The 26,389-nt window shown below is 36.3% G+C and overlaps 1 protein-coding gene across 2 annotated transcripts in view; it reads left to right on the plus strand.

Annotated features, from left to right (window-relative positions):
* Positions 1–26,389, plus strand: part of LOC105386815 (rho GTPase-activating protein conundrum) — a 64,801-nt gene that overhangs the window by 15,234 nt on the left and 23,178 nt on the right. For both annotated transcript variants that reach the window (XM_048633052.1, XM_048633053.1), the window contains one exon: positions 8,948–9,062. In XM_048633052.1, the coding sequence (XP_048489009.1) occupies positions 8,948–9,062 (115 nt within the window). The remainder of the gene's footprint in view (positions 1–8,947; positions 9,063–26,389) is intronic.

Raw genomic sequence — 26,389 nt, forward strand, 5'->3', positions numbered from 1 at the left:
AGCTTGTTAGCCTCTCAATTTATTAGGTGATAATCGTTCTGCAGGTATTTTCATTTCACTTGACGATTGATTGTAATTGCTGTGGACGATTTCTTATTTCTTTCCAAGATTGAGTATATTTTTTATAATACATAATTATAACTAAGTTTGCATAGAACTTTGATGAACCACATGCAAATGCGACCTTTTAAGGTGTGTATTAACTCATAGAAAACACATAAACTAGAGGACAGAGGGCTACATCATCACGACGTAGATCCTACACGTTCATTCACACAGACATCAGTAGGTACAAGACCACCTTGAACTTTGAAGGCAACAGACAACAGGTTAATTTTTGACGCACGTCTCTTCTGGAAACATAATTTGACTTCTAAAAGCTATTGTGAATACCTAATGTAATATATGTATACCTACATAATAATATAATCATAAGCTGTTGAGTTGTTTTTCAAAAACAGATACTGTATTACAGATACATTTTGCAAGTGTTAAATTTGAACGCATGTGGTGCAGACATTTATTGCAGAGCACCTAAACCAATATTTAAATATGAAAATACATTTTCAATATTCATTGATCAATGACTCAAATCTAGATCGATGTTTCTGTATTGAGGTTGAAGAAAAACACATTCAAGACAACAAGCTTTATGTATTAGTAAATGGTAAATATGTGATGGATGCTAAAATGTTCCTGTAGCTTTATCATACCATGTGTGTGTGTATATCTATTAGCACATTAGGTATGAAGATTAACCTTCGGAATGAATCCAAAGTTCAGCCAACAAATGAATTATTTACTTCGTACGGTTCACAATATTCTATTCAGTCACTCAATAAAAAAATCTTACTATAAAAAAACTGTGTATGTGGTACACACAATAATAAAAATACAAAATACTTGCTACTGTAACATTGTTGATAAACAATTACGAACTAGATGAAGTGTCACTTACAAAAATAAATCTAAATTCTGTCCCCATTTTTTTACTGTAAAACCCAGTAAAGTTCAACCTAATTACAACCATTACCAACTAATAAAGTCACAAATCTTCTAACCGAACTATTTCAAAATAAAAGCTCAGTGGTAGAAGTTGTTTGTCGCAACGTTTCTTTTGCACTGATACTCCATCTAGTGGTTAGTATTGTTTAGCAAAGTGTGACATATTTATTTGTACCCGAGAGAGTGTCGATGCCACGTTATCATATCACAATCACAACACGCGTTAGTTTAAGAGCTTATTGATAAGCTACTTGTTCTGAAGAAATAAACTGAAATTCCTTCCATTGATAATGATAAGACATCGTAATTCACCTTAGACTGGATTAAATATATCACACACACGACGCAGTTTTCTATCCAATAGAATTTTTACATGATCGGAAATCCTATATGATATTGGTTTGATGGAGAAATAATTACTTTAGAGATAATTGTACTTTTGATAGAATTTCAAGGGTAGAAAAATGACATCCAGAACTTTATAACATTATAACTATTATGCCATTATTCAAATCAAATCAAATCAAATCAAATATTTTATTGCCATCAAGTGTACATTAATGATCTTAAAATAATATAGTACTTACAACTTGATACCCATAGTGGGCACTGCAAATTCCCTTAAAGCTAGTAGGAACCAATTTCACAATAATACTAGGTTCTTATTCATAACTCTTAAATCAATAATATTAAGCTTATAATTAACTAACCAACAAAACAATAATAAAGTATTTATTTAGATCAGAACATCATATTTCTGAGCAATTTTTAGCAATTCCATTACAACAAGATGAGTACGAATTAATTGATACATCTGATTCAGATTAACTGACAATGTTTGTATATCTGAATCCACCCATTTTTATAACAACTTACCCATTTTTTCTAAAAGAAGGACATAATTTCTTAAAAACTTTAGAAGCGAAAGTCACTGTATCAACAATTAATGAGAACAGACTCGAGTAACACTAATACGTTAATTTGCAATTATTATGATCTCAGTTAGATAACTGTGAACACAGGTAAACCACGAATTAACAGTGTAACCAACTTAACGAAATGTTCTATGTCCGGTCGCCATTGCGCAAGCCAGATGTAGAATTAAATAATTAAGTCGTGCAGCAAAAAAATATGTATTACACAATTATTTGCGTCTCAGTGCACATTTAGATTGGGTTTATCTAGAGCTCGTGAGATTCATGTATATTGTATAGGGTTTAGTACTATTTGATTTAATTTAATGATGTATACCATTTTTAATATGAGTAAGTTTTTCATAAAACTACGTACGATTAAAGGGATTTTTCTTAGATTTTCTTTTTATTTGCCAAAGTCTGATTATTGACAAAATCAACAATCATCTTGAGGCTTGCATTTCAGGAATCCCTTTAACACGGCATGTTTCATTTCATCTGAGCATATTTCTCAAAATCTTCTTTTTTATCTAAACAAGTTAGACGAAAGCGTGGTGAAACGGCAAATTATGTCTCGACTGGTTAAGCGACGGCGCCGGATTCGGATCTACATAGTGATAGCATGTTCTAGCGAATCGATCGATTGTAACTTCCCATCTCGATTAGACACGCTCCTTGGCGCCGGAGACGCACCAAACTATTGATTGTGATGAAATATCGATTATCTTGTTTCGCGACAAATAGACCATGACGGCCGGCGCGGCGGTGGCTGCTAACACGTTAGTTTAGGGAGGACTCGATATCTTGATCAAGTAGTAATGTTCCTTGGTCTTGGTTTTAATATTGCACACGATCCAAGGTGACTTTATTGTAATGCTGAAGCCAGTATTGGTCTCGTAAGTGTATTTGAATTCCGACTCCTCTGTTATATCTGCATTGACGTATTCGGCGGTTATTTTTGTACATTTTTTATCAACTCAAGTGGCTAAAAACGTGTGCTGTGAAATGTTATCTATTTTTTGAGTAACAATACCGCCATCGTTTACGATTCGCACTGAACTTCGTGATCGTGTTTTACACAAAAAGAATTGTCGTTAGCACTTGACTTTTGCAAAACATAGTGAGCCAATTATGCTATGTTTATAAACGTTATCATGGCAAGTTGACACAGTTTGGCCGTTTGTGTTTGATGTGTGCAACTGGTCGCCATATTGCACACTAGAGTAGGTGCATATCGTTCAAGTGGTTAGTATTGCAAAATTCACCCGTGCCATTTAGACGGCTAATTAAAATGTAACGTGTAGGTTCTTGAGGCACTAATGTAAGTACTTACTACATTTGTTTGTTTTATTACCTAAATGCGTACGACTAATTTTATTATAATGTATATGTCAAGTGTTCAATTAATCAAATGTTTTAAACTTTGATGTAAGTATTGAATAGTTTAAATATTCTTAGAACTTTAAAAACCATAGGTTGTGGCTGGCTGTAGTCACTGCAGTATTCATTTCAATTACGTAAGCAAACGCACAAAAGTTAACAATTTGAGACTGTTATCTGAAATCATAGTAATTGTTAGTGGACTTTACGTGACCGCGCGTGCCGATCGAGTACTTCCACCGAGCTCGATCATAGTCGTGATAGTAGCCTTTATATGTTCACTATGATTGCTTCATAAATCTGATCAAAACTAGGAATTATTGCCAAACATAATGTACTTTGGTACAATAGAAACGCACTACACAAGGTGGCCAAACATAATATTATGCAGTATTATACTCAAGGTACGGGTTCTATTTGGCAACTAAATAAAAGCAAAAGAAAATCGAAGAGGATTCGTCACTAACTTTCATATTATTATGATTGATGCCTTCTTTCACTACCGTCTGATATGCCTAATTATGTTGACCAATTTATGGCATTTAGTAAGCAGTATCTTACGTCATTCTAGTGAAGATATATGCAACGGTGTTGTTACACAATTTCCCAAGAAAAGCCCACCGGCCTTATATCAGTGCATCTTATACCAATTTAACGCTACAACGCAATACAACTCTTATGCCACGTTGTTATACCACCTCAATTTTCTTGGTCACAGCATACAGCTTGCAAGATGCCTTGGTCAAGTTTATTTTGAATATTATGCTGCAGATGATAAGGTGGTATTTGTAAGAGACGCAAGGTTTAGGCCCGACAGGCATACATCTGCCCTGACAAGCGCAGTGCAGGCGGCGGCTTTGATCGAGATAAACTGAAAATTCCTCTACCTTGACTCTCATAGTTAGCACCACAAGAGTTATATGCCTTCCTAGTGAACCCTACCATTACGGTTGCTAAATACTCTTACCATTACATATACGATTTTAAACCATTTAAGAAATATGATATACATTCTATGTTATAAATTATAATATTCTAGAACTCTTGCTGTTACCAACAGCTTGTTAGACATAACACCTATTCATTCTGCGCATGAAAGAGCCTTAATTTACATGCATCTGAGCCATGACCGGGAACGAGTAAATAAGGGAATTCCCAAAGGGTCGACAGCCTTAATGAAAGGGGTTTTTATTCTCATTATCTAAGAGAGTAGAGGGAAGGAGTGCAGTCCCCGGCCGTGGGAGGCATGCCTTGGTACACATTCCTCTCTACGAATACCACGCTAGAAGAAAGACCACGTTAGGTGCATTTTGTTTGTAAGTATACTCTGTCTTTGATGGTATTGATAGTGGTTGTAGCGAAGTTGTTTGTTCGATAGATAATAATAGATAGTTTACATAATATACATAAAATGCTTCCAACTGTAATCCCGGATGGTGTTGTCAGAGGTTGCTCGCAAGCGAGTCACCCGCTTTTCACTGTACAAAAATACATAATAAAATAAAACATTAGGACCGGGGTGTAAGTATCTATACAAAGATGATAAGAAAGAAAGAAAGTAAGAAAGCGAAAATTTAATGTAGCCGTCTGTAAAATATTGAAGTACATTTAACAGCGCACCAGACCAAAAATAAAAATATTTTGGTCAAATTCTAAATGAAATATTTAAATTATTTGGTGTCAACATTTTGTAAGTTAAACTATCTCATTGCTCGTGAGTATAATTGGAAATATTAATGACTTACTCCAACCTCCACCTCTGCGCCTGTGCTCCCGTCCCTGCCTGTTATTATCTCTTCCCCTAATTGCTGCACTATCATCTTGGGCATTATTTTCGAAAGCTATAGGATCATTATCTATCCCAACGGCTACTTTGTGTGTGGCATCGACTTTTTCTTCTTCTTTTGACCCTTCGCGTAGGTAACCATTAATCTTATTTATATTTATTTTTTGGTTCATGATAGCATTCGATGCGTGGCTTCAATTTAATTATCTAGCAATACTTATAGTTACGTTATTACTATTCTTATAAAATGAAAGAAAAATACTTTATTAGTATGGATTCATCTATCTTCATCATCATAATTATTGTTTTCTTGTATTTTAATGTAAATACCTTTATTTAATTTGTGAAAGACTCTGACTAGGCATATTTTCGATTGGAATTCTAGAACAGGAAAGCAAGTAACTAAATCAAATTAATTATATTTATTTATTCTAACATCTCCAATAGAAGCAATTAAGTACGCCGCCGCACAACACACATTATGGTGAAAACAGAACAGCAAAACATACTATTTATGGAATCCTGAGCAATTCACACACCAGTGTTGAGTGTTTAACAATGGGTGAGCGATGTCGAGTCGTGCCTACACGCTCGCCAGTTGTCTCTTTCAATAACACGGGACGTGACAAGGAAACTCCATGTTTTGTTTCTGCATAATATGTTTTGTCGCTGTGACGGTCATCCTCAGCATTTAGCGTGAAGCTTGCGAGCGATCTTCGTCGGTTGCTCTACTGTCAGTGACGACTTGACGAGATTCTATGCGATAGCATCGGAGCATAATGCTAGTATTTGTGTTATTATGCAAACGTTACCTGTTCTATGAACACGTGCATAGGTCCTGGTTTGACCGTGTTTGGGACGCATCTTATCGATCGAAAACTATATGAAAAAAACCCTTTACTGCGAGACATAAACTCGTTTAACCACTTGTAGCGAGATTGACCGCTAATAATATTCTTAATCATCGCTTTGATGACGTCACGGTGCATGTGACATCATTCACAAGAGCAGTAGGGTTACTCTATAGACTTTATACTAACGAAAAACACAAGAACGAGAGCTATCGTGTTATCGGCACTTTTGATACAACAAGATAGAGCGTAGTGCTCCGAAGCTTCGTTTTTCGTCACATAGAGTGAACCCCCAGCAGCTGAAAGAAGCTACGCGGGTGGTTTTTTTATATTTTTTATTAGCAGTAATGGCTGCCAGCTCACTCCGGGTGTTGAACAAAGAAACTTCTTCGTGATAGTGTTGGTTGCAGCTGGCACGATGAATCGCTTCAGGTCATTGGTAGAACCTGCATCTAGTTTGGATCATAATCATTGATATTATTATACATCATTCTTGAACGAGAACAGTTTGAGATGCCGATTTTTAAAGAAAGTAGCAGATATTTAGTTTCCTAGAATTAGCAAATTGTTACATAATTCAGCATAATATAATATCATTATTGCACTCTTTCGAATTATAATTATACAGCTCATTATGCAATTTCTAATATCATCATTAGCAAAATTATATTTTTAATCGAAGACAAATAGATGTTTTGTTTTTTATGAATACTGTTGTAAAGTTGATAAGGAGAGAGCTCTTTAAAATTCAGGTTTCATAATAGAAAAAGGTGGTTTTTGTCATCGGTGTTATGTAAGAGTCAAGAAAAAGCTTTTGTGTTTATGCTAATTTTATTTACATAATAATTTTATCCTTTTTGATAAACGGACTTTCACACTTCATTCGAAAACATGGCTTGTTTCAGCATTTTTAGGTTTAATTATGATTTTAACTTTAATTATACAGAATATGTAATTGTACCTAAGTTAGATTAAAAAATTGAAAAAAATGCATTCCGGTGAACTGAATACTGAAATATAGTGATATATTTACATACAGATTACAGAATTATTTATACTTATAGTAGCAACTTACTATAGTATCTAACATTATTGAGGAGGGTTTACCCAGCAGTGGGAACTGGGAAACGAATAGACTGTAGCAGATTCATCGTTCGTTCACAATGTTCATGACATTGAACATGTTATGATTGGTTAAGCATTCCATATTTAAATATAATTACTAACATAATGAGTAATACTGGCCATTCATGTTCAGTCTGTTTTCAAAAACCTTAACATTCCCATTCAAGTTTAACTATTGCGTAATACTAAAGTCCGTAATTTTTTGTCTTTTGTCGAATTCGCTAATGGTTTTTAAAACTGTATTATGTAATAGAGTCGGTATAATTGATAGGTATATTATGGTGACACAAATAGTCGCTTAGCTATCTATTTCGTAAGAGAGAAAACTTTGCTTGTTGAGTATATGTAGGTACCTATTGGATGCTTGCAGCCACTCACCAAATCAGTACGTTACGTTTCTCGTACTTATCCTTATAATTACTTCAAAATTATAGAAGGCTTCTAGTTCTCAGCGCACATAATTTAATGAAATTACACATTATAATTGAAACATTAAGAAAATAAAGAGTATTATATTCTATTACAACTTAATCTTTGGAGATATAGGGATTATAGGGTAAAAAATATAATGTGATATAATGTGAATATAATATGAATGAAGAAACTCTGGCATATTTTTTCTCGTCTAATATTCCAGTTGTATTTTTTACCCTATAATCCCTATATCTCCAAAGATTAAGTTGTAATAGAATATAATACTCTTTATTTTGTTCCATAATACCTAACTCGTGATTGTATAACGTATTTGAATAAAACAGTACAAAACGGCAGTCTTATTGCTTAAAGCAATCTCTTCCAGACAAGCTTCAATTAGACAAGGATCAGTTCTGATTTTATCCCCGCGTGCATTTATTAAAAACATGTACCTAATTAAATTAGTCATTTCTCGTGATTGAAAAGAACACAGAAGTGCGTGGGTGAGTATGATTATACTGGTCGAGAGTCGGGTACGAAATTATAGCTCTTCGATGATAAACCGGATAACACCGTTATTGTATTCAGTCATACTGTACACATGTGCTAGGTAAACCTACTACTTACATAGGTGGTGTTACATTTTATGTCGTACTGAAAATAATATGTATGTCCTTAAAGAAAATTAAAGACTGTGAAACAAATAGAGAAATTAGCAACTTAGGTTACCAGTGAATATTGTCAAATAGGGGAATCATATTCGCAGATATGGGAGTTTGTAGCGTGGGACATCTCATTCTTATATGCTTTGCAGGGTCCTAGTCCTTTCCATTGACGTATAAATATTTAATTACAATAATTATACCCACAACAACACCCCAGGCAGGATTGCACGCACTTTTAATCCGACATTAATCTTGATCTCGGTTTATTAAACCATTTCGCAACGTCATTGTTTGTCGTTTTGAAACGTGGTGCGTTGACTAATAGTTGCTTTCGTAAACTTATGCTCATGCGCACACCGTGTCCGACTAATTGTGTTTTGTGCCGGTTTGTTGGGGTCCAAACCCGAAGCCGAATCTCAACGCACGCGGCGCACGTCTAAGATACTAGTGTTAGAATTCATCATAGACTTTAAAGGCGGATGGTTGGCAATTGCCCCGCAAACATACAAAATGGCTGGAGACACACCCTTACTTACCATTCTCTGAACCTCCTGCAGGTTGACTGGCAGAAAATGCTTTTACCATTAAGTTCACCTGATTGAACATTTTTACTGTTGTACTACACTATAGTACACTAGTTTAGCCCTTGTGTTTTTTGCATGACGTCCAGTACGTAGGTTACTCAACAACAATTCATACCTATAGCTAATCACCATCATCACGACCCATCACGTCCCCACTGCTGGGGCACGGGTCTCCTTCGGGTCGGGTCCTAGTCCTATAGCTAATACCTTCGTGTGTCCACAGGAGTCCCCGGCGGTGCGGCTGGCGGTGGCGGCGCCGCCCGACGCCGGCGTGCTCGCGGTGTACTGGGCCGAGTACGACCTGCAGGGCAGTGCCGACGACGACAACCACTATGAAGGTATGTACACCGTGTCATGTGCAGGTGAACTGTGGTGGTGGCTGTAGTTCATTGATGGGAACGGCTGTGGCACTTGTCTTTATAAGTAGGTTCAGTGCAAAGGATTTTTATTTGATTGGGGTCAATAGGAAAGTTTTATTTGCGTTGATAGTTTCATAATTTAAGCCAAACAAGCCTGGCTGGATGGAACCATAGTAAAAATAGTCAGTTCAGTACCTTCTTCTAGGATAGTATTGAAAGCTTTTAATGGATATTTGGTAGCCTTAACATAACAAATGGACTTTCTGACTTACTCTTCTTATTAGGAACACAAAAATAGTCGGTTCACGGCTTTTCTCAAATATGTAATTTGTTTAGTGTTTATGGTCTACACTCGCTTAAAACATTGTGTAGTAGATTCGAATGAAAGCAAAAGTCTTACGACGCAAAAATAACCCATGTGCCTGCGAATGTGTACGCCTTTTAAAAATTAAGCGTAATTGAACATTGAATGGTCTGTAGATATAGTCGTTGGAAAAAAAATAAATATTAATAATATATAGGTATATATATATATATAAAAGATAAAATATATATATATTATAAGCTTCCACATTGAGTAGTGAGTAGTTAAAAGATGAAGACAAAAAACAACCAAACTCTCACAATATATTGATCTCTCAAAAAGGCACGGACATAAAGTCTGTGGAGTGATAATAAAATCTTAAAAAAAAAAAAAAATATATATATAATCTTTGTATGATGTTTATTATGGCATAGGCCATTCCAGAAAGCGCAATCTGTTACGTATGCAGCCATTATGTTACTGTACCGTGTACCTAGAATATATGGGCGAAAAGCATGCATCTATCCATTACTTGATCAATATCGCGTGCACTAAACTAATGAACTTCAAAGCTGTCAATACATATCAAGATTAGGTAATAATGGCTGTGAAAGTCGTATATAGAGCAGGTACTGAAGGTTAGTGTTTCAAAATAGTTAATGATCCCACCGAAATACGTGTAGATTTGATCATTACTGTATTCGACCATAAAATGATTAGCAATTCCATCTTGCAAAATTTGTACCTGGCTTGATTGATTCAACTCGTGTTGGCTACGTTCGAGTCATTGACAATTTAAAAGTGCAGCGATTAATTAAATTGCTCGTAGTGAACGTACGGCTGAACTTGAAAAGATTTATAAAGTTGAAATTTAAAAGTATAATTTATTTTGCCATAAACATAGCACAATAGCAGGCAAGCCAAATGTGTCCGACCAAAATTTATAAATAGATTCATCACTTATTTAAATTGTGCCCATAAACGTCTAATGGCGAGGCACTCATCATAACAATAAGCAAGCACAATCACTTCTCTGACATTGAGACTGACCATCATCAGAGCGACGCAGCCAGGTCAAGAGCCGGTAATGAAATTTCCAGTAATGTTGACACCGAGGGTACCAGGGGAGCATGTCGCCGCGGTGGTGAAACACTGGAGATGCCAAATGTCACGACAAGCAAGGTGCGTCCGAAGCCGCAAGCGATTGTTTGCAAACAGAAACCAGTTCTGAGTAAACCGAGTAAGGTAAATAGTTGCTCAACCGAGTGTTCGGATGTCATTTGTTTTTCTATTTTAATGGACCCGCAGTGTCCTGTAGTTCATTATTTATAGGAGAATAATGAAGTCTTTGTTTGAAATGTCGGAAGCAGTATTGACTTTTGGAGGTCGACTCAAAGTGTTTGTTGAAGAGTATGCTTAGGGGTAATTAGCGAAGGCTGGTGAATTTGAATTTCAAACCGGTTGCAAGGCCGCGGCGCCGGTGGAAATGTGAGCGGAAACCCATTCTCACTGGAGCCAGCTTCAATTGTCTGACAGACAAACAGTCCTTGTTTTTGCTGTTGGTATATATTTTATTTTTATGCCTAGACACAATTTTTTGCGTTAGAATACCTGCAGGCATATTACAAGATTTGTATTGCTTAGTTGGTTCTATAATATTACTTATAGCAAAACAAAGGGAAAGAGACAGCATATTTTGTTAACAATAATATTGTCACAAACTATGGAGCAACTTTCAACTACTTAAAATTGTTGAAACGTTTGAAGTCAAGGATTCATGGTACTAAGTTCGAATTTATTTTATTATTTTGTATAAGTACCTAGGTACCTACATAAGTATAATAAGAAGCATTTTGATTCTTAAAACTTTGTTGAACTAAAATGTACAAATAGGAATTCGTTAAACAAATAAACATTAATCCCTTACTCTCATAAAGAGTCAAAACGCGCGTTCAATATTGATTTTATGATTATCCTTATCACCATGCATCTAATCGTATCAAACGAAGATACCAACTATCTTAATGAACTCGCGTTACTTGCGTGTGATAAATATGCAAATTATGACTGTGTGTGTTCATGCAGATGCATAGCGTTTGGCCCACAATCTGTCGGCATCACAACAACAACACAATTACACCCCGAAACCAATTAATCGCAGAAAGGCAATTCTCCGGTCGATTATCTCGGCACTTTCATGCGTCAACCTTGGACCGCATTCCTCCGGAGACCAGCAACAGGTTTTATTGAGAAAACCGGACATTTGGAGCCGAACGTAACGGCAGCCAGAGCCCTTTCTTCAGGAATGAATGGCCGAGTGACGAAATACTGTTGCGAAATGAGGGAGCGTTTCTGCCTCGAGTCACCTGTTCGCTGCAAGCTCGGAAATTAATGGGTGAAAATTTGTGTCGTAATCGTCAGACAAGACGGTAATGATCCCTTAATTGACAAACTCGATTGGGCCCACTGCGAAATCGATGACGATAGTCTCTTGTTATTTCTGTTTACCTACTCCATCTGACAGGTTTTGATTTGGCAATAAAGTTCGAAATTGTATCAAGTTATTTTAAATACTTACTAACAATTACAATAAATAAATTGCTGGCGTCTCGCGGCGTATGAATCATTGGGAGAAATGAAAGTGTTCAATTAATGTTTGTAATGTAACGTCTGTTCATTACGCTCGTCAGGTGTAATTGTTTTTATTGGATCGTTCATTTTTCTGACCACAGTGAGAACAATTTAGAAATGCTATCTCGAGTAGTTTACGAGCTCACTGTTGCCAGCACCGAGTTTGTTAACAACAGATCGGCAAGTATCTGGGATATTCGCCTCTAATTACCGGAGTTCATTTGCGAAGAATGCTTCAGCGTTTTCATTGGACTTTCTCGTTATGAGAAACATTCTCTGTAAATTTTTCTCACACGGCCATATTTTCACTTTAACGACATCTTAAATTGTCTTGTCTAATCGAGAGCGATCGTCGAATTCTTTTTCTTCGAGAAAATATATTGTACGATCACGGTATCACGTACGCCAGTCAAAATTGTCTCGTTGAGGAATGGCGTCCATGAATGAATGCGGACTATGCGCCGGCTGCGGCTAACGGGCTGGCTCGCAGATAAACGGCTTGAAAACTCTAGAGTGTTTCAGAGCTAAGTGGTACACCATTATGCTCTAATGGGCAAGCCTCATGTTTGTTACGTCGCTTATGCCACTAACATTAGCTGCGTTATCTAAAGTGGCTGTCCTGATTTCATTAGGATCATTTTTATACGCACTTTTGCGGTAAACTGGGCTAGTTGATTATTTTGGATTTGTTTCCTTAATTTTATTGGATATTGTTCTTTGTCATTTTGTATGACATGAAGCATAAGTAAATAAAAAGTCATGTATTGTTAATATTACGCGTATACATGATGATAGGTGAGCTTCCATCACCAGTCTTTCAAATAAATTATTTAAATAACTAGGAGATTATGACCCCATGCGCAAGCGCAGCATAGCAGTAAATGTTTTCTTCCATGGTGCCTCAGCTCCCAACTGGCACTTGACAACAAAAACGGTTAAATCAAATATAGACGTTCCAACGTCACGTTCCAATTTCAAATTTGAATTGCTAACGACTGAAGCGCGGAACGAGCTGTCATTCGTGTTTACTCTACCGCGGAGACCGCTCACATGGTCACCCAATAGGGTTGCCGGGGCTTCCGAACTACAGCCATCAATTTAATTGATAATAATTATATTATTATCGTTATTTGTCCATTACTCAAGGATCATATTTCGATTTACAAACAATAGGTACTAAATTTTATAACATAAGTACACACTGATATTTTGTATGCTCTTTGGCTAGCCGACTAGAAAGGTGATGAATAATTATAGCAGTGATTAAACAATGCCCCAAAGCTTGAGCTTAGCAAAACTCTTCGCTTTTACTCATTAATTTGTTTGTTTAGGATTCGCGTGTCTATTTCATCTAGGCTGCCAGCCCTAGAAACCGGCGGCCGGCCAGCCAATCAGGCGTCGACGCACGCGCCGTTATATCGAATGAGATTCCTTCAGCTAACGGGACCCCTACTATGTTTAATTGTCGTGCTAATTCGAGGTGGACCTGCAGTGGAGCAGGGTGCCGGCGGGACGGCTCCGGATTCCTCAGCTGTGGGATTTGTTGTGTGCTAGGCGAGCTGTGATTGGCTGGTCATCTGGTATGGATAGTAGCCGGTGCTACTGAAATGAGTGAAGATGCGTATGTGTCTAAACCTTCGATTTGGCAACATGATTATATTAGATATTCCACATTACGTTAGGTTCTAAAGCCATTTGAGAGGGATATATAAAAATGTGAAGTAGCATTGCCTTACTAAATAATATGCGTAATTTTTTATTGTTGATAATAATGTTGATCGTAGGTTTAAGAACTTTCTATTTGTCCAGTTCAATTTGCAGTTATTTCCGAATGAAATGTGTCTGAGTTTTGTTTTATAACAATGCACAGGATGTCCCCGAAACACAGTAATATGCGCCCATCACGTCCGCAGGACGTTGGACGATAACACTCACACACTCACACACACACACTGACTGTATCTACACACGCCGTCCACGGTCATCACGTCTCCAATGACAACAATACCGATTGTCAAAGAGTATATGATTTACTAACACTGTGAATGTATCGCGAAGCTTTACACTTATTGTAAAGCAAAGACATTGAGATGCCACGGCTTTGTTTTAAGTGATCTTCCTGGTTTGAGCTGATTCTTTAATAATATTGAGCACATGCTTCCATGATTGAGCATCAATATAATATTTATTATTGGCATCAATTTGTTTATAAATAACTAATGAAAAATTTTTAGCTTGAATATGGTATCATTGCTGCAAGACAGCATAATTGCATAAAATGAGTATGTGTGGCGTACACATTATTGATTTTATACAATCATACTAATGACCCTCTAACATTATGTTCTAGTCTGATGTAAGAAAGACAAATTATTGAAAATTATTCTGAAATGGAAAAATTTAAACCATTATTTCTTTTGAAATAGATATAAATTGGTAAGTAGTCAGCACGGCATAATGTATCAAATTACGTGTGAGTGTAACAAATTGATTTTCGATCAAACATTTAAGTTCCGTTTTTTATCTGAATGATTGTAATGTATTGTACTATTGGGACTTATATACTAGGGTTTATATTTTAACATTACGTAAGTACATATATTTTTAAAATAACTGTCTTAATTTTACCATATTATCCACTATCAATCTCTGAAAAAATCAGACGTAATAACCTTTTTATTTCTTTATACTGCTTCAGACCGTAACTTGATACCGTTTACTATTATTCCATAGAATTATGAAACAGCACTAATTAATGACGAAAGCCTGAAGGCCAATGTCCTCAGTAGTGAATTTGCCAGTTTATTACCATAATTACCGCTTCGTTTACTCTCATTACCATATGTCAAGATTTAATACTGTTTTAATTTGGGTTTGGTTTGGTTACTTACGCTTAGGAGGGAATGATTATTCGAGTTTTGTTCTTACACCGCACCTTCTTTGAATTTGAGCAATAACGTTCAAGGTTGGTTTTACCTTGAAAAATACTTGCCAAACTCGTATTTCAATTGATAGGTTAAAGTATTCAATGATCTCAGTATGTCTGGTTTCTACATACGCCGTTGTGTAGGATCAGATTCGTCAGTAGTATAAAATACTGCTACTTTATATGTATTTGAAAAAAAAAACATCGTCATAAGTACCAAAACCGCACAACCGCACGTCGACAATATCTTAAATACCCCTGAGTCACCTCCAGTTTTGCAACATCCTGTATATTTCGAGGAACACATTGTTGGGGTAGTCTTTAGCTACGAGTGATTCGGTTTATAGCACGAACATAACACTTGGCATGAGACCGACCTCAGACTGGTAGTGGCTGGATGAGGAAGGCTGAAGATAGTAGTGTCTGAGGAAAACTGAGGACAGTAGAGTTCGCTGCGATTTTTGGCCATAGCGTGTTGAATCTTAATCAATAAATCGTACGCGTCCGTGCGGCAGTTTTGACTGTCACATAATTTGTTTCTAAATTCTAAGTGAGAGTAGTTTTATTGCTAAATTAACCTTGTGATGTTGAGATGTAATAATGAACTCGTTACTCGCTGGCCTTAGTGTGAACGGTTTAAATTGTCCAGTTGAATTAAATTTGCCCATCTTATAAAAGTTTCAAAGGTTTTAAGTATCAGATAATAACTAAACAGTGGCAAGAATTGACTTTTGAAAGCCACATTGTCGACTGAAACAAAAAAGCCTTCTAAAATGTCGCCCCTATTGCATATTTTCATGGATAGTTAAACAGTCCTGTAAATTAGTTAGACCATAGGCCGCATAATGTTGCTGTTTCGGCAGCAGTCGTGAAGCTTAGTCAGAGGCTTGCGGCCAGCTTGAAAACATCTGCCACTTACCCGACAACTCTCTCAGCACAAGCTTGTTTGTGTTGGGGTCCACCAACCCGCACTAGGCCAGCGTGGTGGACTAGGACTAAACCCTTCCCTGGAAGGAGACTCGTGCCCTAGCATTGGGGACGTGATGGGTTGTGATGATGATGATGATATCTTCCACCTTGCAGCAGCCTCCTACCGCGGTTGCGCAAGCGCGCCGTGACGTCACACAACTAGCGGTCCCCCTCGCACGAGGGGAGAACGAATTCAAAAGAAAGTGACGGCAACAAAAATAGTAAAAATGTTTCGAGTGAAAGGAAAAGCTTTATATGAGACAAGTGCACAAGTGTGTTTGCTGCCCCCGGCCGTGGCTTGTGATTGGATGCTCATTGATGTATATGTGCTGGATGCCACGAGTATGGACCGCCTGTTTTTATAAATAAATGAAGCCATTTTCTAAAAGCTCATAGAATCTCTAATGTTCATAACATAAACTTAATTAAACCAACCACGAAGGTACATTGTGTGGTGCAAAAATCAGGTAGCATTGACACTTTAAAAGGGCTCCGGTATCATTGCCGTAGACTGTAGAACATACGAGTACCAACATAGATTCTAGGTAAGTATATAAGTACATATAGTTTCTGCCTACTTATTTCCATAAGTTGTCCTCTCTCACTTCACGATACACATTTCTCGTATTCGTACAGTGTGTGAGCCACTGAGAGCTTATAATTATTATGTAACTCAACGCCAGACTGTCTGTTCCATTCATTCATAATAACTGAGTACCTACTTATTTATTACATTACACGGAAGGCCTGCTTATGCATATAGTATGTGTGAAATTAGTAAGTATTGGTTTGTTTCTGTTAACCGTACTTTAAACTTAGCGCTCAATATTCTACGCGTTTAAAAACGTTTCAAGTTTTCCAAATAACATGGTTCTATGTATAGTGGCTCAGTTTCAGTTGAAGTCTCATGTCCCTCGCTATACCCGCATCGGCGGGTACATATTTCTTATTTGCCAATTTAGCGTGTTAATATTAAATACTTACATGGATGGACCTCGATCTTTTGTTCTACTCTGTATGTATGTATGTGTGCGTTATTAGACTGTGCATGCCAAGATCCTATCCACTGTTTCTATTAAGGGTGCCTACCCACTAGAGATGTGCTACGCAGCTATGCTGATAGAAATCTGTTATACCAACCAGTGCGATGCTATTTATAGACCAATGAATGTAATTGGTGCATATTGCATATCATACGCACCCATAGCAAGGCAGTATCTAGTGGATAGGCACCCTAATCCTAATAAACAAGTGCGTATGAAAGCACATACTTAATGTAACTAAATAACTAATTGCTATGTAGTGTGATATTTCCATGCCGGTTGCATAATGCCACAGTTGGTAATTAGGTTGTGTTACACATGCGTTTTGTTATAATTATGTTATATACATAAGTTTTTATTGCCTGAGAAAGTAGATTTGCTGCGTAATCGTGAAATAGAGTTTTAAATAAGGCATTTGTAATTAACTAACGGGAAAGTGGTGGGTGTTTGTTTTTGTTAGACTTATAAGGTTATTTTATAATTTGTATTTAATTCGTACTCATTAAAAGCGATTTTATTTGCGTTTTGACTCTAAAATAATTGATTTTTTCTGAAATAAATAAACAATAACTTATCAGACTTAATAATCCCTACTATCAACTCCACCCTGCCTTGCTCTGTCGTAACCTCCACTAATAATGTTTCTGTCATCTCTGTTCTCAAACATCCTCACTACAGCGAAATATTTAAAAACCTATTTAATTAAACGAAATATTATTTTTACATTCTCTGTGAGACAGCTTACACCGATACACTTGATATATCATCTATTCTATAATAATTATTTAATTTATTTAAGCTAGCCGGATATGATACAAAAACTTTGTTAGGTACTTTTAATCTATGAATATTTACATTTCTATTCAATTAAGTTCGTCCAAAGATTATGATGAGAAGAAAAATGTGATGATTGTCTATTATTATCTAACCAGCCGTGGTATCACTTCAAAGGACAGAAGTATTCACCTGGCACTAACAATATATGTAGAGGGAACATAATCTATGGTTCGGACAATCATGCTACTTCAAATCGATGTGGGCCATCGGTATTGTATAACTTATGGGCCTTATGGTATAACTAGCTTCGGTTTACGATAACATCGGTTTATTGAAACTGAATGGGTTATCAACTCATCTGGATAAATAAATCAAAAGTACTTAGTAATTGTTTATGATAAGAGAAGTTTATGGACTACTTTTCCCATGGAAGTCCTTATTAAATTCATGACTTTTCCTAAGTGTGCACTGTCATAAATATTTCGGCATTTCAATCATAATTCAGCATGTTTTGTGTCAGTTTGTAACATTATGTGTATAACATTATAGATACAGATGAAGGACCAATTTACCGACGTGATAAGACAGCATCGCTAATTCCTTATGCCTAGAAGCGTCCGTAGTCGTGCTAGCTTTAGTGATCGTATCGTAACTGATCATCGAAGTTAAGCACACATGGCACGGTCACTCATTGGTTAAAACCCTTCCCTGGAAGGAGACCCGTGCCCTAGCAGTGGGGACGTTATGGGTTGTGATGATGATGAATTCCCGATAAGGATATAGGACTAACTAACATAACACTCTGGCGAAAAGTGGGTGCAGCAATGCACCTCTGCCTACCCCGCAAGGGAGTACATTAGTACAAGGCGTGAGTGCGTGTGTGCGTGTGTGTGTGATATAGGACATATTTATGAAGCAAACCTGACACATTGTATACACGGACACTTTGGTGACACATACTAGAGCCTGTAAGATCAATTGTCAGTCGATGAATGGCCATGCAGGGTTGCTGTACCTCTACAGTGGGACTAACTAATTGAAGCGCAGAATCAGAAAGTGATGTTGACGACAAGTGTGCCGCGTGCTGGGGGGTCACTATATATGACGAAAAACTAAGTTTCGGACCGTCGCTGCGCAAACAACTCTATAGATCTGGTTGTATACAATTTTCTGATTGCACGACAGCTCTGGTTCGTATCGTCTCGTTCGTCGTCAGTATATAGACTGTAGAGTAACCCTCCAGGTCATCATTAGCGCCGGGCACAGACAGTGAAAGTGTCATGCGCGTGATTCGATCATCTCCAGCAGCAAGCGACGGGCCGCGGTCGGAAATCCACCGGAGAATCTCAGATATTCAGTAAAAAGAACTGTAACGGATGCTGCTGGTAAGCTACTGGTGAGGTTATGAAGAATTATAAACTTGGTCTTTCTTGTGAAGACTTTATTTACAAAGTGAAGTAACCTATGAATGACATACTTAATAATATTATTTATTCAAAAAATACAAATACATGGACCTCATCGTCATCAGGCGTCGCGTCGTCAACAAGAACTACTAATAGTTAGTTATATTTCAAGCTAAATTTTATATTTACCTGCTATACATACATTACATAACACTACAACCAATAAATCAATAAGAAAGTTGTGTAAAGAAATAAAAAAACGTAACTTTTTAACTTTTTTAAAAGGTACCGCTTAATTATATGTATGATATAACGTCATTTACTGTCACTATTAATAAATGAATTTATGTAAAAATATATAGCTGTGTAAGTTAAAATAACGGTTCATTGAGGTATCTTCGTTGCGGTACCTATGGGTATTGCCCTAGAGACCTTTGACTTGAGAGTTTCATTTCTAAGGTCAAAGTCAAAGTAAAACTGTTTGGAATATTTTATACTTACATAGTTTCCCAAAGTAAGACATATTAATTAGAAATAACCTAAATGACACGTTATACACGTTATGCACATGCTGGTTTCGGCTTAGTATACCCTTTTTACAACACCCTGTATACCTATTATCTCATTTCCTTGCGGATGTCATGCACCAGCATTAAATCAGTGACAGTCGTTTAACAATTTCTCGAAAAAATGAATTTATGTGGGAGAAAAATTATTAGGACCGGGCAAAAAAATAGTATTTAAGTATCACAAACTTTCATCGAAGTTGTAAAATGGGCTCTATACAATAATAAAAGATTTTTATACCCAAGTACCTACTGTCAAATTATACATAGATTGCATTATCTGCTCTATTTACTATTCAAACCGGAAGAAGGTTACCTCTATGTATTCTACAAACGCACAGTATACACGTTTGTAGAACGTTTGTCAAGATAGCCTTGCTTTGGCCTTTATCTATCTAATAAAATAATATGTACCACTAATTGCACAGTAAATAATTGATCAGTTTCCGTCATAAAGTCATAACTGTAAGTGAAGTCTCAATTAAAATTAGTCCAGTTATTATTTAAATAGTTATTATGTGTTCTCACGCAATAAAAATGTGGAACAGTTACGTGGAAATAATTAAGATTAAAAAATAAATAACACATGTGAATTTTAGTATGTGAATTTATGTAGATATTTAATAAGAAACTGTAAATGATTGTCGCTTTAAGGTACCTATAATCATGGCCTAAAACAGGCTCCCATTCCCGACCGGGAAAAATTGTGGTGAATGATAAATCCATTCCATAATAATTGTTACACAGTGTAACTCATTTAATGTTTTCTGTCTTGTTTCAGGTAAGCAATTGGATTTTTATTTAATATCATTACATCATAAGAAACAAGCTAGCAAGAGGCTGTCTTGAGTGAGTATTATTTTCTAATAAAAATACGTAAGGAAATAACCTGATTATAAATTAAGTAAGTACATTGTAAGAAACACTAATTCTGACTCTTGCAGTCAAATGTAACTCTAATTAATTACGTTTCGTCCAAAGTAATGTGTATCATCTTTCACTGCACTATACCTACCTTATAAATTATACATATTTTATGTAAGTAAGTATATCAATGTAATATTAATGATAAATAATAATAAATTGCAATAGATATCAACTTTCCTTTAATTGATGAGAGACTGCGAAAGTGACGTCGTCAATACATGGAGGAAAATTATGTGAAAGATCGAGAGAAAACGGTTTTACTTATGACATTACTTCTGCGTGTGGAGAGATTGATAATAATGGGAACATTACTGGACGCAATATCATAATAACTATCGGTAGTATTATCTATAACTAATCCACCTATACCCATGCCTGTACGTAATTGTAGGGTTTAACAGAGTTTTTTTTTTATTATAACTCTTTATTCAGGTAACTAAGATCCATTTTGTTAGTAGAAATATTAAAATACAGTGTGTTAGTAAGTACTTAAAATATATACACTTTAAAACTATTATTTATATAGGCTGACATGTTTGACTACCCAATGTTTATACATTGGGCAGTCAAACCGGTCAACTATTGTACCAAGCGTCCTATTACTCTATCTACAGATTTTCATAGTTCTACGCTACCAGAGAACAAAGATATAAATCCTCCGAGAAGTAGGTATGTAGAGCGAGATATAAGATTTTACGAGTATATAATAAAATTGTTAGAGCTCTCATGAGATATTTCATTAGAACCACTAAGACTACACGACATCTGCACAAAACTCATAAAAAATATCACACAACTTTTAACCTTGCCACAATAACCGTGATCGTTTAAAGAGTCGTTTAATAACCAGCCCGTAGATACGACGGCAGCGTCGGAAATGGAGGTCTTCCGAAAATTACTTCCTTGGTTTACACGGTGTTTATTAGCATGCGTGTACGGAACGAACTTGAATATTGATACACCTCTAATATGGGAATGTAAGTATGAGTTACTTCTTCATACTCATTTTATGTTTGTATCTATATTTATTCAGTTCATCTTATTTAGGTGCTTATTGTATATCTTCTACTGAAGGTCGTGATAAGTATACCTACTCGACATTGCGGCTGGAAAAAAGGATATTTGTACGCAATATTGACTACGTATACCTAATGAAAATTTTAAGTGCCTACTTTTATTTATAAAGTATGACGTTATTACCGTAAACTTTATAAGTGCTTTTAGAGTACAATTGAAGTTACTCACCGAGCCATTCTGAGGCAAATGAAGCGTTTTACAATTGCATGCTAATGTTGCAAAATCCTCACGATGTTTCAGTGAATTCCAAATGAATATTTTCTTAACAATTTAACACCTTTTGCACAATACGCCGCTAGTCGTAAATAAACAAAGTTTTCCTGGTATAATGTAGCGTTTACACTAGCAAAAGCTAATGCTTAGTTCATGTCACGTAGAAGTAGGTATATACATAATATAATGTTGGGTTTGTTGTATAATGTTTGCTGCATTTTCAAAGTAATGTAACTTGTAACTTGCTCTAACAAACCATTTACATGGCCACGTCAAGGGTACATAGGTACCTTGCGGCTGAAGAGGCCAACGACTTGCATAAGGCCTCTTAAAGTCATGCGGGAAGCGTCAATGCTTCAGGCCAAATCTTATGGCATCCTTTGAGGAAGGCCTTTATGTCCAACACTGAACCGTAATATTGTCAGGACATCAGAGTTCACAAGTAGTCACAACTGTGGCGTTTACTATATATTTGTTAGTTTTGAGTTAAAAATGACTAAAAGATACCAGGTTTCAAATCGAGTACTTTACATAACTACCGCACTGGGCGAAAAGGAATCTTGATTGCATGAATGTTAGGAACGATAAAAATGTTGTTAAACTCTCAAATCGTTGGCGTTGTGCGCGACATGTATAAACAATGCGCTTACGTAATGTCTGAAGGATTTCTAATGCGTTCTTTGTGTCATCTTGATACCAACATCTCTCGTCTGCCGTCAGGAATCTTAAATAAAAGTCGTTTGTCTTTATCACTTAACACGACAGCGACCATGTATCTTTTAAAGGTGATAGCATCTCAATGGCGATTACCAATATTTATATTTACTTTCTATATCTTGATTCTTGACTGCCTGAAGTGGTCCGGTTAAAATAATTTTAAGGTACGGAACCCTAAAATATTGCAAGCAGGAAAATTACAAATTTACATACATAATGTGCTTTCCTTTTATAGAGAGTTTTCCTTAGGTCTACCTCTAGCGATCGTCCATTACTGGAAGTAGGCCTCTCCCAAGAAGTGCCACAAACACTCTGTCCTCGGCTTTCCTCATCATGTAGCCGATATAAATGGATGAGAAAAGTACAAAACAAATGATAATCATAAATATTATGGTTTCTATGACACAATTAAAAATAATGATATCACTCGATAAGGTGGATCTGAATTAAGGTCACACACCTAAAGCGCTAAATCCTCCTGGCATTGACATAATCAGTCGAATTACCTTTGTACAAAACTATGTTATTCCGGAAAGAGGGCAAGTCTAATGAATGAATCATAATTTTATCACTTGGTTTTAGTTTATAAAATTATGATATAAATATCGGTGTATTATTCGGTAGTGTAACTAAGTGAATGGCACACTTTTGCTTTTCGAATAGTTATGTGTTGAGTCTTGCCTGATATAGCACAAACCAATATCTAATATGAATTTATCTTATTGATTCACAGTTATCTGGTACATATTCGTCATCCTAGACACAATGTCAAGAATTAATTCATGTATTCAGTGTCCAAATTTGTCCTACGCCTCCTCTATGTGGGCTGTATAGTTCAATTACTGTAATAAGAGCAGAAATGCAAAGAGATAAAGTGCTTTTTACGCTGGCAGAAAACATTAATTAGTACTTCTATGGCATATTTAGTAGAGTAACCCTGTTCATTTATTGACGAATCAACATCTCGTAGGATTATTTTGTCTTCTGATTTAGAAATCATGAATATTTTAGGGACAAAAAAGTTGGTATTGAGTAGTAGGTAAGTACATAAGTAGAGAGTGTTTTTTATAAAACTTAATTTTATTTCTCTGCTACCAAGATATGAAACTATAATTTGTACTATACGTTGCAACTGCCTAAGAATAGCGTTCAGTTAGAATGCCAAACACCTATTCTGAATATTGAGTACCTACGCATTACCTACTCAATCATAGATCGATAGAACAATAACATTTATTTAAGTACTTATGAACGAGACATTGCGGGTGGTCCTCACGTGTGGTCATTTGTCCTTTCGATGACGCCTTTACGGCACCTGCGGAAGCCCTATGTCAAACCAATAAATCTTATTATCGTACGTATATCTCTGTCTTTCAAAAATCCGTAGGGGACAAGATAAGTTGAACGCGTAGTAACGGTCGCAAAATCATTCCCTCATTGCATTTTAATGTCATATTCTATGTTTTGCATGACTTGAGTGGTCTAACTGTATGGATATAACTTCGCCTATTTCTTGGGAACTTACTGTTAGCCGTTGTGTAAATCGCTTTTCGAATACGAAGAAAATGCTTGTCATGATTTAAACTTCTCTTGCGTACAGTTAGATACCCCATCTGCCGTCTGAAGAATATACATATAACTTATGTTTAGAAGCAAAAATCTTAAATTGCCATAACTAATCTGTAAAAAGTATCTACTTTTGGTCGTAGGGAGTGCATTAGGAGATCTGATAAGGAAATGCTATCTAGAAACATAAACAAAATATTACATTCTGTATACGTTTATACTATACTTAAAGGATGTTGTGGATGGGTGTGTGTGACACTAATCTTGTCATTCTGATAATTTTTGTCTACGAATTTTGAAAATAAATTCGCGAAAACTTTTAGCTTTTCCATAGAAACTTTTATTACGAATCTAACAAAGTTGAGATGTCGAACGTTACAATATTGAAGACGACACGTCGTAATTTTTTCTGCCGTTATTAATCATCTGCATCCGTTTCCTGCGCAGGCAGTGTTTACCACAAGTATTGATGGCGTATAATTGAGGTGTTCGCGTCATTACTCCTACCACCATTAGGTGTGCGTCTTGTAAGCAGGTGTCATCTGCTGACTGATGAGAGAACTGGTCGGGGGAAGCTGGGAACTGGATACACTCCCGAGAGTCGCGAGCAATGAAAAAGTTCCACTTACAAATTTCCGATACTAAATGGCAAAGTTAGAACAAAATATTTACGTTTTTAATTGGTAGTATTCTGATGTGTAAATTTTCCGTTTAGGAAATTATAAATATATTTTTTCATTGCTCGCATGTGTATATTGAACTAAACCACAGAATAATAGCTACTTAGCTACTTAACCACTAAACAACCTATGGCTTATCGACATGATATAGATAGTCATTAATGTCACGATAAATGTGTGAGGCGGCAGAGGATGATATCACAGTATTTGTTCAAAAACGCGTCACATAAGAGCTGATAATCATCAGGACAACAAACACAGAGAATATACATGCGAGTGAGTGCTTCTGTTGTTTAATTCGGATCTGAGACGTTTTATCGGTCTAGTCTAGGTCACCTAAAAACCCGAATAGAATTACGAAGCGCACCGAGAATAAATAAAACTGAAACTTTGGATCCGAACAAGGAAAAGCACTCGGGTTTTGGCACTTTCTAACTTTTTCTGTTAGTTAAACTCACTTAAGGTATATTTTAGATTTCTTTACATTTCCTGTTCTACTTGGGTGTAGCATAACTTAATAATATGTTACTTAATGTTATAGTACTTATAATATTTTGTCAGATTTTTTTTTAAAAGTTTTGTATAGTTATCTTGTCATATAGTATGTCAGGTTCGCCCCCATTGCTGCGTCGTTATCCATATATTTTTCAGGGTCAGGCAGGTCATGAAAATTATATAGAAAACAAAGCTTTTCGGCGACGCACCTAACTCGGATCACAAAAACGGAAGCACAGTTTTTGCAAATTACACACATTCCCCATAGCTATTAGCGAATCCACGACCTTTTTCCTCGGAATCGATGCCGCGACACACAATGCATACATATAATTTTGTGACAGACAGACAGACGGGCACTTTCTCGTGTGAACAGCAGGCAACAATGGACGAGCCAAGTGCAGGAGAAAATGTTGTGGTTGCAGCTAACTTGCTGCTGGATTGGCCTATTGTGGCGTCTCGAGACTAAACTTGTAGGGAGCGATTCAGAAGCTAGCAAACTTAAATTAATAACTATCTTACATCAAAAACTTGAATTACAGTGCTTCAGTTAATCTCATTTTCAAATGGCAAAATGTATCAAGTTTGATTGTCGCAAGAATTTCCTATAAGTAGATAAAATTTTATATAGTTTCCTATAAGTAAGTAGATCTCCTAATTTTGGTTCGTTGTATTATTGAGTGGCTGGGTGAGGAGTGCCGTGGACAGAATGCTTGAAAAAGACAAGTCTTGGCTGATAACAAAATCTAGAAGTTTTACATATTTGTGGCACGTAGGTAGCTGCTATGAAAGTTTATATTATAAATAAACAATTTAACGTCCCATTAGTCCAAGTTAGTCTGGTCACACACGATGCATTGTCTCATGAGTAGATGATAACAGACCGCCGTGGGTATCTTTAACTTTCCTCGCTTTTGTCATGAAATGATCAAGTACGTAAGTGGCCATGGGATGAAACCATATGATTATAGCTCATTCAGCATTGTATGGAATCATCAGGTAAAGTTGT

Source organism: Plutella xylostella, chromosome 5 (genome assembly GCF_932276165.1).
Source record: "Plutella xylostella chromosome 5, ilPluXylo3.1, whole genome shotgun sequence".
NCBI lineage: Eukaryota > Metazoa > Arthropoda > Insecta > Lepidoptera > Plutellidae > Plutella > Plutella xylostella.